The sequence below is a fragment of the Heptranchias perlo genome, chromosome 16, assembly GCF_035084215.1.
Source record: "Heptranchias perlo isolate sHepPer1 chromosome 16, sHepPer1.hap1, whole genome shotgun sequence".
Lineage (NCBI taxonomy): Eukaryota > Metazoa > Chordata > Chondrichthyes > Hexanchiformes > Hexanchidae > Heptranchias > Heptranchias perlo.
The window spans coordinates 54,894,733-54,907,600 of record NC_090340.1 but is presented as its reverse complement, the minus strand read 5'-3'; the positions used below and the strand labels follow the sequence as shown (position 1 = coordinate 54,907,600).

At 43.3% G+C, this 12,868-nt stretch overlaps 1 protein-coding gene across 2 annotated transcripts; it reads right to left on the bottom strand.

The window, feature by feature from the left end:
- Window positions 1-1,910: 1,910 nt before the first annotated feature.
- Window positions 1,911-10,555, bottom strand: cmc2 (C-x(9)-C motif containing 2). Of its 2 annotated transcripts, none has more exons than XM_067998147.1 (4): window positions 10,488-10,555; window positions 8,854-9,006; window positions 7,303-7,374; window positions 1,911-3,288 (listed from the first exon to the last, which is right to left on the bottom strand). In XM_067998147.1, exons 2-4 carry the CDS (start codon window positions 8,932-8,934, stop codon window positions 3,214-3,216), a joined length of 228 nt encoding a protein of 75 aa, XP_067854248.1. In that variant the 5' UTR covers window positions 8,935-9,006; window positions 10,488-10,555; the 3' UTR covers window positions 1,911-3,213. The 2 variants fall into 2 exon arrangements, with proteins under 2 accessions (XP_067854248.1, XP_067854249.1); XM_067998148.1 differs by lacking the exon at window positions 10,488-10,555 and adding an exon at window positions 9,121-9,191.
- Window positions 10,556-12,868: the final 2,313 nt, after the last annotated feature.

The window sequence follows — 12,868 nt, the reverse complement described above, 5'->3', positions numbered from 1 at the left end:
GGGATGGTGTGTGACTTGGAGGGGAACGTGCAGATGGTGTTATTCCCATGTGCCTGCTGCTCTTGTCCTTTTAGGTGGTAGAGGTCGCGGGTTTTGGGAGGTGCTGTCGAAGAAGCCTTGGCGAGTTCTTTCTTTGGTTAGTAATAAGTTAGGTGATCTCGTACTGTGTGGCAATGGGGGGGGGGGGGGGGGGGCGGGGGTACTACAACTGAACCCAGTGCCCTTTGGTGATGGGGAAAGGGGAAAATCAGCCAGCGTTCCTGCTCCTAATTGGTATCAATTTACCCCTAATTGGAAAGAGTGTGTGTGAATCGGGCTTGGCCATGGTACCTTCTTACTGATGCTCACTGCTGCAATTCAGACATGAAGGACCACCATTTGGGTGAGGTACTGACCAGTACCCACACAAGTGTCCCCAGCCCTGAGTCACCACCTTCGGGAACAGAGCAAAGAACGTTAGATCAAAAAAAAAGGTACCTGGTAGAAAGTACTTGGGTACTTTGAAAAATATATAAAACTCAGCACAGAGAGGGTTAAAAGGCAAGAGGGATGAAGCGAAGCCCAAAAGTATGAGTGAGCAAAAAAAAAACTTTCCCAAAATACGAAAAGGAATCTTGAGATCATGACAACACACATTTTTGTGTCCTTGCAAAGACCACAGAAAAACAAGTTCAGTGAACGCACTGTAGAGTTTACTAATGGACATCTGGATCCGACAGCAATGGGGATATTGTCCTGAACCACTTTGTATGCAGAAACCAAGCCAAGTTTTGGGAAATGGGTGGAATGCAGAATGGAGCCATTTAAAAAGGACGAGAAAGTGACCATCTTTAGTACCATAGGATCTGAAGCTCAAAGGATTTTCTGTGGGATTACTGCATAGGTCAAGTCGGACAATACTGTAACCCCGCCTAATCTCTTCAGATATAATTAGTTACTAAAGTGCTTTATTGCCAAGTGGTCTGTGAATTAAATTCTTAAATTTTATACAAATTGTGTTTAAATTTAGGAAGGAAATTACCAAAATTTATAAAATAAAAGTTGCATTTCAAAACATTAAGAAAATGGGAACATTTTCAGAAATTAAAAAAAAAACCAAGGCCATTGAAAATTCACTGCCCCAGCCCCGGCCGGGCCTACTCCCTCCGTAACTTCGGTGGGAGTTCACCAGGAGGGCCGCAATTTAGGCCAGGATCTGGCCGCTCCGAGTCCCGGCCTTGTGCTGTACTCTCCAGGATGGCCTGGTAGGGTGGAGTCTCCGTCCAACCCAAACAAAACCATTGAAGCGAGGGGAGGGAAGGGGGAAGGACTGGGGCCTCTCTCCGTCAGGGGTTCCTGCATGCCTGGTCTTCTGAGGAACCAGGCGCATGATTGGCAGGGGAATGCCCGCTGAGATCAGGTATACCAGCTGACAAATAGCGAACGTGGGGCCAGTCAGAGGATCTAGGCCAGGAGTGACGGTCAGACCTCCCTCGAAGGAAGAGTTTTTAAAAAAATAAAAGGGGTCTGCAGAGAGCAATTTCCGAATGTTTCTGCCGGTGGGGGGGGCGGGGGGGGGAATACATTGCTCCTATCCTCGTGGCACTTGGCTCAATGGTCATGACTGCAGCGCGCAATCCCTGCTAGCACTTCAGCACAGTACTGAGGGTGCTGCGTCAGAGGTGCCACTTTTCAGATGAGACGTTAAACCAAAATCCCGTCTGTCTGTTCAGGTGGATGTAAAGGATCTCCTGCCGCAATTCGAAGAGGAGCGAGGAGTTCTCCTGCTGTGCTGACCCACATACATCCCACTACCAAAGCAGATTAACTTGTCATTTATCTCAGTGCTATTTGTGAGACTTTTGCTGTGCTCAAATACATTTGCCTAAATACAGTGACTACGCTTCAAAAGTAATTGATCAGCTGTGAAATGCTTTGGGACAGACACGGCAAGTGCTGTTAATTATTTCACTTTCTTTTTACAGTAAACTGCTCCATTGGATGCCACTCTTCAGCCGACCACAACAATTCATACAAGGCGCGATGTTATTAGCCTCATCTCACTCCTGCTACAGACAGCACACATCTTCCACCAGCTGGTGCAATCAAGATCAAGAACTCAGCCTGTGGGGTAAGTGCTTTCCACAAACTTAAGCCGCCATTTTAGCTTCCAGGGCTAAAAAGGGTTAAATTATGAGGCTGGGTTGCATAGACCAGGCTTGTACTTCCTTGAATTATAGAAGATTAAGGGGTGATCTAACTGAAGTGTTTAAGATGATTAAAGGATTTGATAGGATAGAGAGAGAGAAACTATTTCCTCTGGTGGGGGAGTCCAGGGCCAAGGGGCATAACTTTAAAATTAGAGCTAGGCCGTTCAGGAGTTATTCCAGGAAGCACTTCTCCAGACAAAAGGGTAGTGGAAATCTGGAACTCTCTCTCCCCCCAAAAAGCTGTTGAGGCTGGGAGTCAATTGAAAATTTCAAAACTGGGATGGATAGATTTTTATTAGGCAAGGGTATTAAGGGTTATGGAACCAAGGTGGATAGATGGAGTTAAGATCCAGATCAGCCATGGTCGAATTGAAAGGTGGAACAGGCTCCTATGTTCCATTCCCTGGCACAGATATTGTAATCATTTAGTTTGTTCTTAGGCAAAATGGATTTTAAGAGGTTGACAGTGAAGCGTGAATTTTTTTTTTTAGAAACCTCCCCCATGGGATTCAGTTTTTAAAACAGTCAAACCTTCAATAGGGATCCACTTCCATCTCATAAAAGAGTTGCTAAAATTTAAACAAATGCCACATCTCACGTCCACTGCACTGCAACACACTCGATGTCCAGCAGGTGTCAGCGTCAGAATGCACTACTTCATGGCAAAGCTCGACAATGGTAACTAAGCTGGGGATCAATATATTACCAGAACTTATTTCTGGTTCAAGAAAAACAACAGGAATGATCTTACATTTCACTGCAGCAGAACAAAATCTGCAGAGTTTAAACATCTGGAGTTTGCAGGTCTTGTAACAATCCACTTCTGAAAGATTTTAATGGATAACAAACCCAACAGTCAGGTGTGAATATCGAGGATTAGAATATTTGCACCAGCGGAGAAACAAAAAAAAGAGCAAGTGAACACAACTGGCATCAGGTTCTGTAAATCTCCAGACTGCAGCACACGCGTCTGTGAGCTCAGTTCACAGCCCAGCGGGTTTGGACGCACCACCCGAGAGGAAAGTTACTCGGAAGACTCTCTAAGTTTCTGTCGCATCCTTTCTGCGTGTTCTCTGCTTTTGGCTCTCTTGGTCTGTAACTGTTGGGGAAGGGGGGAAAAAAACAAAGCTTTAGAAACAATAATCAATTAAGTAGAACTAATTTGAAAGCAAACTCCGATGGGAAAGTTGGTTTATCTAGTCAGTCGCAGAGACATACAGAACGGGAAGGTTTTAGGTTCGCTCCCCAGTTTGTTAGCTAACTTCGAATGTCGGGGCGGGGGTAGGGTGGGGTGGTGGTAGGGGGTAGTCAGGGCACTGTGATCCGCTTTTGGATTCCTTTGGTTAGGGAGGTGACAAATGGCCATAATTCCAGATTGCAATCCTGCGCCCCCCCCCGCTGGAGGCGTGCCAGCCCGCGGCCCCCTCCCCCCCGCTGGAAGCGTGCCAGCCCGCGTCCTCCCCCACCCCCCGCTGGAAGCGTGCCAGCCCGCGGCCCCCTCCCCCCCCGCTGGAAGCGTGCCAGCCCGCGTCCTCCCCCACCCCCCGCTGGAAGCGTGCCAGCCCGCGGCCCCCTCCCCCCCGCTGGAAGCGTGCCAGCCCGCGTCCTCCCCCACCCCCCGCTGGAAGCGTGCCAGCCCGCGTCCTCCCCCACCCCCCGCTGGAAGCGTCAGATGTCAGGTGAGAGCTGTGATGCCAAAAGGCCTAGTGGACATCATTTATAAGGGTTACAAGTGAATAATGGGCATGTGGGCGAGTTACCCGAGGGTACCCGATGCCTTGTTGAACCACACACCAGCAAGGTGTCAATTGCTAAAAGGAGAGAAGGGAGGAGAGCAAATGAACAAGAAAATTAAAACCACAGTATATTAAAACAGAATCTTAAAAAGGGAAACTCTTGCATTAATTGGTTGATATTTTTTAAGTTCCCAATGCTCTCCACCACTGGGGTTTTCCTCCTGGGTCTGTTGTAGACTAATTGATAGAGATTGATTGCTATGATTAACCAACAATTCCATCATCATTGTATCATATGACTATCAGGAAGGTGAATTCGACGGACCCTGGTCTCTAGCAATTCCTATGTTCCTAAGTCTGCAGAACTCGATGAGATACCATCATTCCCTAAAATTTACAAATAATTAATCAATCTCATTCTTTTTCCATCTTCCTTCCTGTTAATTTGGAAAAAAAAAGGTAACAATTCTATTTAAATGGAAGGTGCTAATGGCCACTGGTACCTGACCTGGAGAAGTTATCGAGCACGAGTGTGCACAGTTAAGTTTTCATTCTGGAATCCTACTCGCACAGTACGGTGCTCGCTAGCTGCCAGTTCCACCCCATTACTGGCTCTGGCATCAGGGTAATATAGACAGACGGGCAACGTCACTCTGTGAGATGGTAGAGCAGACAGAACAACCAATGTGGCCGTCGTGACATATTAAATAAATGGCTTGGCAATTGTAGCTTACAGGTGCTGCCAGAGGGAGAAGTTTCCAATCTCAGACAGGGTAGTGGGCAAAGCACACGCAGGGACGAAATACTTCCCAGTGAAGGGGATGAAACAAGAAGCTACAGTCCTGGTTGGTTGTTGAATGACACGGGCAGAAATGTGTAAACAAGGAGAAATAGAAGAAAAAATTTATTTTTTTAAAAAAAAGATAATGGAATCTTCACTCAAAGATGTAATAGACAGTCATCTAGAGAACGAAAATATTTATTACATTTTCAGTTTCTAGATGTTTTTCTATTGGATCTTTGAGTCAGAATTCCATTATCTTTCCTACCACCGACATTACACGAATGGTCCATAGTTCCCTGGACTGGTTCTATCACATAAACACATGCAATAGTGCCTCTGCAATCTCTTCCCTAACTTATTTTAATCTGTGCGGATGCAATCCATCTGGACCAGGGGTTTTATCCTCTCTAAGTTTAATTAGTTTATCAATTATCTCCCCCCTTTCTATATCTTTTCTGATCTCTTCTTCTAAATGTTTTATCCACCTTGTTAGTCTCCCTGGTAAATAATGAGGCAAAGTAACTATTCAATATTTCTGCCATTTCACTGTCATTACCTGTGAGTTTATCTTGTGTACCCCTTTGTGGCCCTATCCCTATCCTGATTTTTCTTTCGTTATTGATGTGTCTGTAGAATACTTTACTGTTTCCTTTTATATTCCTTGACAATTTAATTTTGTAATTTCTCTTTGCTTTCCGAATTGTTTTTTTTAAAAACCTTTTTCTATTCCCTTTTGTCATCCTTTCTCTTGTTGTCTATGTACTTAGTGAATGCCTTTTGCTTTAGTTTCAATGTTGCCCTTATTTCTTTATTCATCCGTGGTGTATCATTACTGGCTAGTTTGTTCTTGCTTTTTAATGGGCTATATTTCTCCTGGACTCTATTGATCACGGTTTTAAATGTTTCTCACTGCTGTTCTATTTCTTTGTTTATCAGTAAATTTTTCCAGTTTATTTTCCCTCGTTCCATTCTCATCCCCTGAAAATCAGCTTTTTTCAAAATTATTTCTTTGGTCTTTGTCTTACTTATGTCCTTCTCAATCTTTATCTTAAACCTTATAATGTTGTGATCGCTATTGCCTAGATGTTCCCCTATGCTTACTTCCCTTATCTGTTCTGGTTCATTTCCCATTACTAGATCCAGCAGTGCTTCCTCTCAATGTGCTTTTTACATACTGGGTAAGAAAGGAGTCCTGCACACATTGTAAAAACTCCATTCCCTGTATCCCTTTATCTACTTATGCTTGCCTGTTTATTCAGAGATAATTAAAATCTCCCATGGTTATTATTCTATGTCCTTTACTCATTTGCTTACATATTTCTTCCTCCACCATTAGGTGGTCTGCAGTAAACCCCTATTAGTGTGATCAATCCCTTGTCTTTTATTTCAATCCATGTGGATTCTGTTTCTATCTGTTAGTGATGCCCCCTTTTTCTAATTAGTACAGCTACTCCACCCCCTTCTTCCCTCCCTTTCCTTTGATTGTTACAGCCTGCAATATTTAGTTGCCAGTCCTGATCTTTATGTAGCCATGTTTCAGTAATTCCTACTACATCTGGTTCCTCGCCATGGATTATTGCCTCCAGTTCCCCCGTTTTCTGTTGGACGCTGTGTACGTTGTTGTGCAGGCAGTTTAATTCATCTTTAATAGTTGATCCTTTTGTACTTCTGTTTTATAATTGTATTTCTTCCTTGACCATTTATGGCACTGTGGGAGAACCTTCACCACACGGACTGCAGTGGTTCAAGAAGACGGCTCACCACCACCTTCTCAAGGGCAACTAGGGATGGGCAATAAATGCCGGCCTCGCCAGCGACGCCCACATCCCATGAACGAATTTTTTAAAAATTATGTTATCTTTATTCCTAACTCTGGTCTGGCCTTTACACTCATCTCCTGGTTCTTTTATCTTTAAGCTTTTGTTATTGCGACCAGATCCCTCCCCCCATCTTGCTCGTTTAAAGCCTTATGCACTGTCCTATTTATCCTTTCCACTAGGACTCTGGTTCCATTCCGGTTCAGGTGGAGCCCGTCCCAGTGGTACAACTCCTTCCTGTCTCAGTACTGGTGGCAGTGTCCCATGAAATGGAACGTCTCCTTCTCACACCACTCTTTCAGCCTCACATTCACTTTTCTGATCTGCCTATCCCTATGCCAATTAGGACGTGGCTTGGATAGTAATCCTGAGGTTACCACCCATGAGGTCCTGCTTTTTAATTTATTTCCTAGCTTCTGATATTCCCTTAGCAGGACCTCTTCCTTGTTCTTCCTTAGTCACTGGTGTTGAAATGGACCACGACAACTGGATCCTCCCCCTCCCTTTCCAAGTTCTTCTCCAGTTGCTCAAATAGCATAGATGCATTTAAAGGAAGCTAGATAAGCACATGAGGGAGAAAGGAATAGAAGGGTATGCTGATAGGGTTAGATGAAGTAGGGAGGGAGGGAGGGAGGAGGCTCGTGTGGAGCATAAATTCTGGCATGGACCAGTTGGGCCGAACGGCTGTGCTGTAGTTTTGATGTAACTCGATGTAAAGTGGTACTGCACCAATAACAAGCAAACAGCAAAATCTACATCTTTTAAGACCATCTTACCTCCACTTTTAAGCACTGCCTCATCTCTCGGTCAATATCGTTACATTTTCCCAGAAACTTCATGAAGCTGTGCTGTTGAAGTAAAATGATACCCAGTAAGTGACAACATTGGTCACATTACGCCAGCACTGTGAGTAACCCCTCACTATGACAAGACTATTGTAATCATCTGACAACGTTGCATTACCTGCCACGGTGCATTAAGGTCCTCCTATATTGCATTTAATTGGAAGACTTTAAAGAAAAACCTAGCAATAAAATCAACGATAGTTTGTATGTTTGATATTTTGTGCCCACGTTCCAGTGCAGGTAATAAAAATTATACAGATTTAAGAGTTATTGAAGGAGGGAAAGAAGTGATCGTCTCGAAAGGGAAAACGGAGCTTCTTGGAAGAGATGTGCGGGGTCCCCTTCAGAATGAGATGTCTCTGCCGTGCCGTTATGAACAATTAACAAACTTTCACTTTCAGAACTGCTGCCTCACCAGATTTTACACTCTCCAGCCTAAAGCGCTGCAGGCCAGGTACTCTGGGCAAGCATTCATGTGCCGGTATGCTTATTCAAATTAGGGGGAGTGACTCCTGATATAGCAAAGGAGGAAGGAGAGCAGGGGAGAAGACTAGGCGAAGAGTTGAGGAGCCAAGGGACCGGGGACAGGGAGAAAAATGTGGTTACAAGAGTGAGACAGGAGATAGTAAAAAAATAACAAACCAGGGACTGTGTTAATGAAATGATTAAAATCAGGAATTATATGTTGGAGGATTGTTTGAGAATTAAATACAAGATGTTGCATTTTATTTTCAATCTACAATGTGAATTTTTTACAAATTCAGCCAAATGCAACTTAGAAAGAATTCAGATTGGAGCTTTTTCCTGCTACGGTCAGTGTCGAGGCAGAACTAGTCAAACGTCCCCCCCACTTCACGTACTTCTGTATTGGGACTAATTCCATTATTACTCACACTAGTCAGCTAGTTTGGTAATTACTGGAGTGACTCTCAGACATGAGGCTTTTGCTTAAATCAGTTACATTATTAACATTAATAAATATATTAAAACATGAAAGCTTGGTAGGGAATGTAGTGTGCTATTTTTGTGATGGTGATGGTTGCCCCTTGGATTCTGCCGATGCAGTCTGTCTCTTCCGTTCATACCTCCCTCATATCTCACAGGTTCTGCCCTATACCTTTGCAATGCAGAAAAAAATTCATTTGTTTTTGAAAATCAGACCAGTCCAAGGAATTGCACAGTCCTGCCCCAAGGACCAACTTCTTGTGAATAGTTACCTGTGCCACATTCGTTTGTTTGGCAAAGCAAAAGCTGTCTGTCTACTTTTCTCAGATTATCCCAGTGCTAGTCTGTGAATACAACAGTACAGCACATCTGTGTGATTGCTAGATAGGCTCAGTGGGCCAATAAGGAAAACAGACAACGGTATAATATTTGGAATTAACCTTCCCGAATAGGATCAGCAATGGTGCCCAGGAATTCATTAAAACATATCACACAACACTTCAGAAATGAAAGTGCACCATTTTAATTCACACTCACTTCTCTATGGCACTGTTTGAGACGATCGATGATAATGTTGCACTCTTCCGTATGCAGATGTGGAGATAGATCCGGGTGCATGTTCGATTAAGGTTTATCCTTTGCTAATCTGGAAGTGGATCCTTACTACTGACGTCAGGGGTAAAAACTCGCCTGTGAAAATTGGGTTTATATGTACAGATCAATACCTGCAACCAATAATCACTAAATTGTACATTATCAGCAAAATTGCTCATGCTTACACCACAACGAGCACATTTCACTCACAAGTGAGAAAGGACAGGCTGGTGACGGATGTCAGAATGATAAAAACACTTTTCTTCCGTGATAGCAACATCAGTTGCTCCTTTAAAAGAAAATAAATCATCCCACTCAGAGTGCTTTCTCTTTTCCTTACGTGGCGTTTCAATTTTGGGTATTTATTGTAATGCATAATAATATTAAAATTCTTGCATGTAGAGCACACTTTGTCAACATCACACTTCCTGTCATGCTTCAAGTGTCACACTTTAGTGTACCCTCCAGCTCACCATAAGCAACGCCATGGGAGATCTGCCAGTAATACGATAATTTATACAGCTCAAAATTTCACACAATTCATTACTTCTGAAAGAAAGACTTGCATTTATATAGAATCATAGAATGATACAGTGCAGAAGGAGGCCATTCATCCCAGCATTCCTGTGCCGGCTCTTTGAAAGAGCTATCCAATTAGTCCCACTCCCCTGCTCTTTCCCTATAGCCCTGCAAATTTTTCCATTTCAAGTATTTATCCAATTCCCTTTTGAAAGTTATTATTGAAGCTGCTTCCAACACCCTTTCAGGCAGTGCATTCCAGATCATAACAACTCACTGCATAAAAAAATTTCTCCTCATCGCGCCTCTGGTTCTTTTGCCAATTACCTTAAATCTGTGTCCTCTGGTCACCGACCCTTCTGCCACTGGAAACAGTTTCTCTTTATTCTATCAAAACCTCAGGAGGTCCCAAAATGCTTTACAGCCAACGAAGTACTTTTGAAGTGTGGGCACCGTTGTAATGTAGGAAACGCAGCAGCAAGGTCCCACAAACAGCAATATGATAATGACCAGATAATCTGTGTTTTTTTAAAGTGATGTTAGTTGAGGGATAAATATTGGCCGATGAGATCTTTTACGCTCACTTGAGAAGGCAGGCAGGCCCTCGGTTTAACATCTCATCCGAACCACCGGCAGTGCAGCACTCCCTCCGGTACTGCACCCGGAGTGTCAGCCTAGATTTTGTGCTCAAGTCCCTGGAGTGGGACTTGAACCCACGACCTTCTGACTCAAGAGGCGAGAGAGTGCTACCCACTGAGACAGGGCTAAGTGCAGTGACTGTCGTTACATAAGCGAATACGACAGCTATGGTGCACCTATAAGTAGCAATGAGATAAATAAGCAGTTAACTGTTGCATAAAGTCTCCTGGGGCACCGGACAGGAACTCAGGGTCACAGAGGGGAGACTGCAAGACATTAATTTCTATATTTACACCTATGATTCCTGATGTTTTATTGTATCAATACATGACTTTTATTTAGAGCTCCTGGCATTTTAAGATTGATTTATTTATTTATTTGTAACTCCCAGTGTTTAATACATTCCCTACAACACTCACCGTGTCCTCTCTGCCTCCAGCTGCCTTTGGAACCTTGTGTAACTATTCCCCGCATGCCAGGAAGTAACTCTTTTTGTGATTGACAGCGGAACGGACCATACAGATGATCGAATTCCAGCGTCTGTCAAATAAAAGCCACCAATAGCACCAATAGCCAGAAGGGGGCGGGTACATCTGAAAATAACCAATCAGCGAATAGGGGAGGCGGGAGCTGTCTGCGGCTGGGTTGGAAATGAGGTAATGCGTCCAGAGCATCAACTGACAGCAGGCATTAGGCAAAGAATGAGGATTTAAAGGGGCAGGGACATGAATACAAAAAGCTGAGTCCTGAGGGAGGCTCTGCAGCCGGAATCCTAACCTCCCCTTTAAGGGAATTAATTGTAAACAATTTTACAACACCAAGTTATAGTCCAGCAATTTTATTTTAAATTCACAAGCTTTCGGAGGCTTCCTCCTTCGTCAGGTGAACGATGTGAACAATTTCAAGAGTTCCCTTCTCAATGACTAGCTGCATCGTCCAGTCCTCCACCTTCTGTTTCCTCCTTTCCACCTTCAATGTAAGTGTGAGACACTCATGGATTTTGTTCATTTACAAGATGAGGTCTATCTGCTCAACTGTCTCAGCATTGCTTAAATATTGCATGAGCTGGGTGTTTTCTACATAAAAAGCATTAAATTGTTTACTGTTCTAGCTCTTATCCCTTCCTAGCAACGTAGACAGTGTTAATTAAAAAACCATACATTAGCAAGATAATGTAATGGTGAGATCAGGTTTGGTAGTTATTCCATATGTGAATGAATCATTGTGAGCTTATCCAAGAGCAGGTCTGTACTCAGCTATGCAGCAATGTGAGATTCTACTTTTTGTAATATGGATGTAGCATTGAGACCTGTTTCATAACAATTAATCTGACAGGCAATATTTACCTCACTTATAAGGAAATATAGGTTTAGAAGGTATTATGGGAAACCAGGCTCGATAGGGTTAAATAGTCAAGGCTTTAGCTGGACCCTGCTGTGCCACACAATAGACAGCTTTTAAATTAACTTACTGCAGCTGCAGGATCACTGACAGCCATAAGCATCTTGTTATTGCAAACTGGGAGGACCATAATGGTACCCCCACTCCTTCAGACATACTGGAATGTGCTGCCAGCATTTTCTGTTTTATTTTAGATTTTCTGCATTGCAAATTCTTTTCTCAGATACATTTAAATGTTAGTATTCTCAAAGAATGTATGCAGAACAATGAAATAAAGTAAAACTTACAATAGTATAGGCTTATCAGCAATGCTTTCTTCTTCACTCTCCCATCTCAAGAAGGACCAAGTGACAGGTGTAAAAGCATAGAACATGAACCGTTGATATGGAGAGCTGGGATGGCAACTGTTACTGAAGCTGCTATTCTGGAAAGTCTAGATTTGTTTCCTGAAAATGCTTTACCTGCAACTAAATCCTGCAGCTAGAAATTTAAGATATCTTATGTAAACATAACTTTTGGCCACCACAATTAAAGTAGGGGTCTTTTCACCAAAGATAAAAAGAACAAATGCTGGAACTGTTCCCAAAAAAAAGCAAATGGTGGAAATACACCAGAGGTCAATCAGCACCTGAGAAACAATTTGAGTGCGATGCTATCTTGGAAACTTTAATCGACCTTCCCTAGTAGCTGTCAGATACTGACTCACCAGTCGTACATTTCCACCTTTATACAATGCCTTTAACATAGTAAAATGTCCCAAGGCGCTTCACAGGGGCGTTATCAAGCAAAATTTGACACTGGGCCACATAAAGAGATATTAGGACAGGTGAGGGGTGTCAAATTTTGTTGTTAAGGCTCCTGTGAAGCACCTTGGGATGTTTTATTACATTAAAGGTGCTATATAAATGCAATTTTTACATTTATTTATATATAGGATTAAATTTGCTCTTTGAGAAATAATCAAGGGGGTCTTTACTTCAATCTTACTGGCATGAGGTAAACAGTCTCAGTTATTTGCTGGACATGCTTTATCTTCTCAAAAGCAAAATACTGTGGACGCTGGAAATCTGAAATAAAAGCAGAAAATGCTGGAAATACTCCGCAAATCAGGCAGCATGTGTGGAGGAAGAAACAGAGTCCTTTAATTTTTTTTTGTTGGTTAAAACCCTTTCACACTTGAGCTGCGTCCATTCATGCTCACCCACCGCTCAGAGCTGCGCTGCCCGACAAGGCAGGATAAACCTTTTGGGGGGGAACGGGACCAGGCAGCGCAGCCGCTTTACCTCCTCGGCCAAGGACGGTGGCGCTGTGCTGGGATGAGCGGGGCGGGGCGAGGCGACGCGACCTTCTTGCCCTAACGGACGCGCTAGTGATTGGCCGTTTTAAAAAAAGACATTTG

Bases quoted from the DNA above. Each gene is read 5' to 3' on its own strand.
- cmc2 (XM_067998147.1), bottom strand. From the start codon at position 8,934: ATGCACCCGGATCTATCTCCACATCTGCATACGGAAGAGTGCAACATT. The intron at 7,375-8,853 runs GTGAGTGTGAAT...TTACTTCAACAG, and splicing joins TCAAACAGTGCCATAGAGAA to CACAGCTTCATGAAGTTTCT. The intron at 3,289-7,302 runs GTAAGATGGTCT...CTTCCCCAACAG, and splicing joins GGCAGTGCTTAAAAGTGGAG to TTACAGACCAAGAGAGCCAA.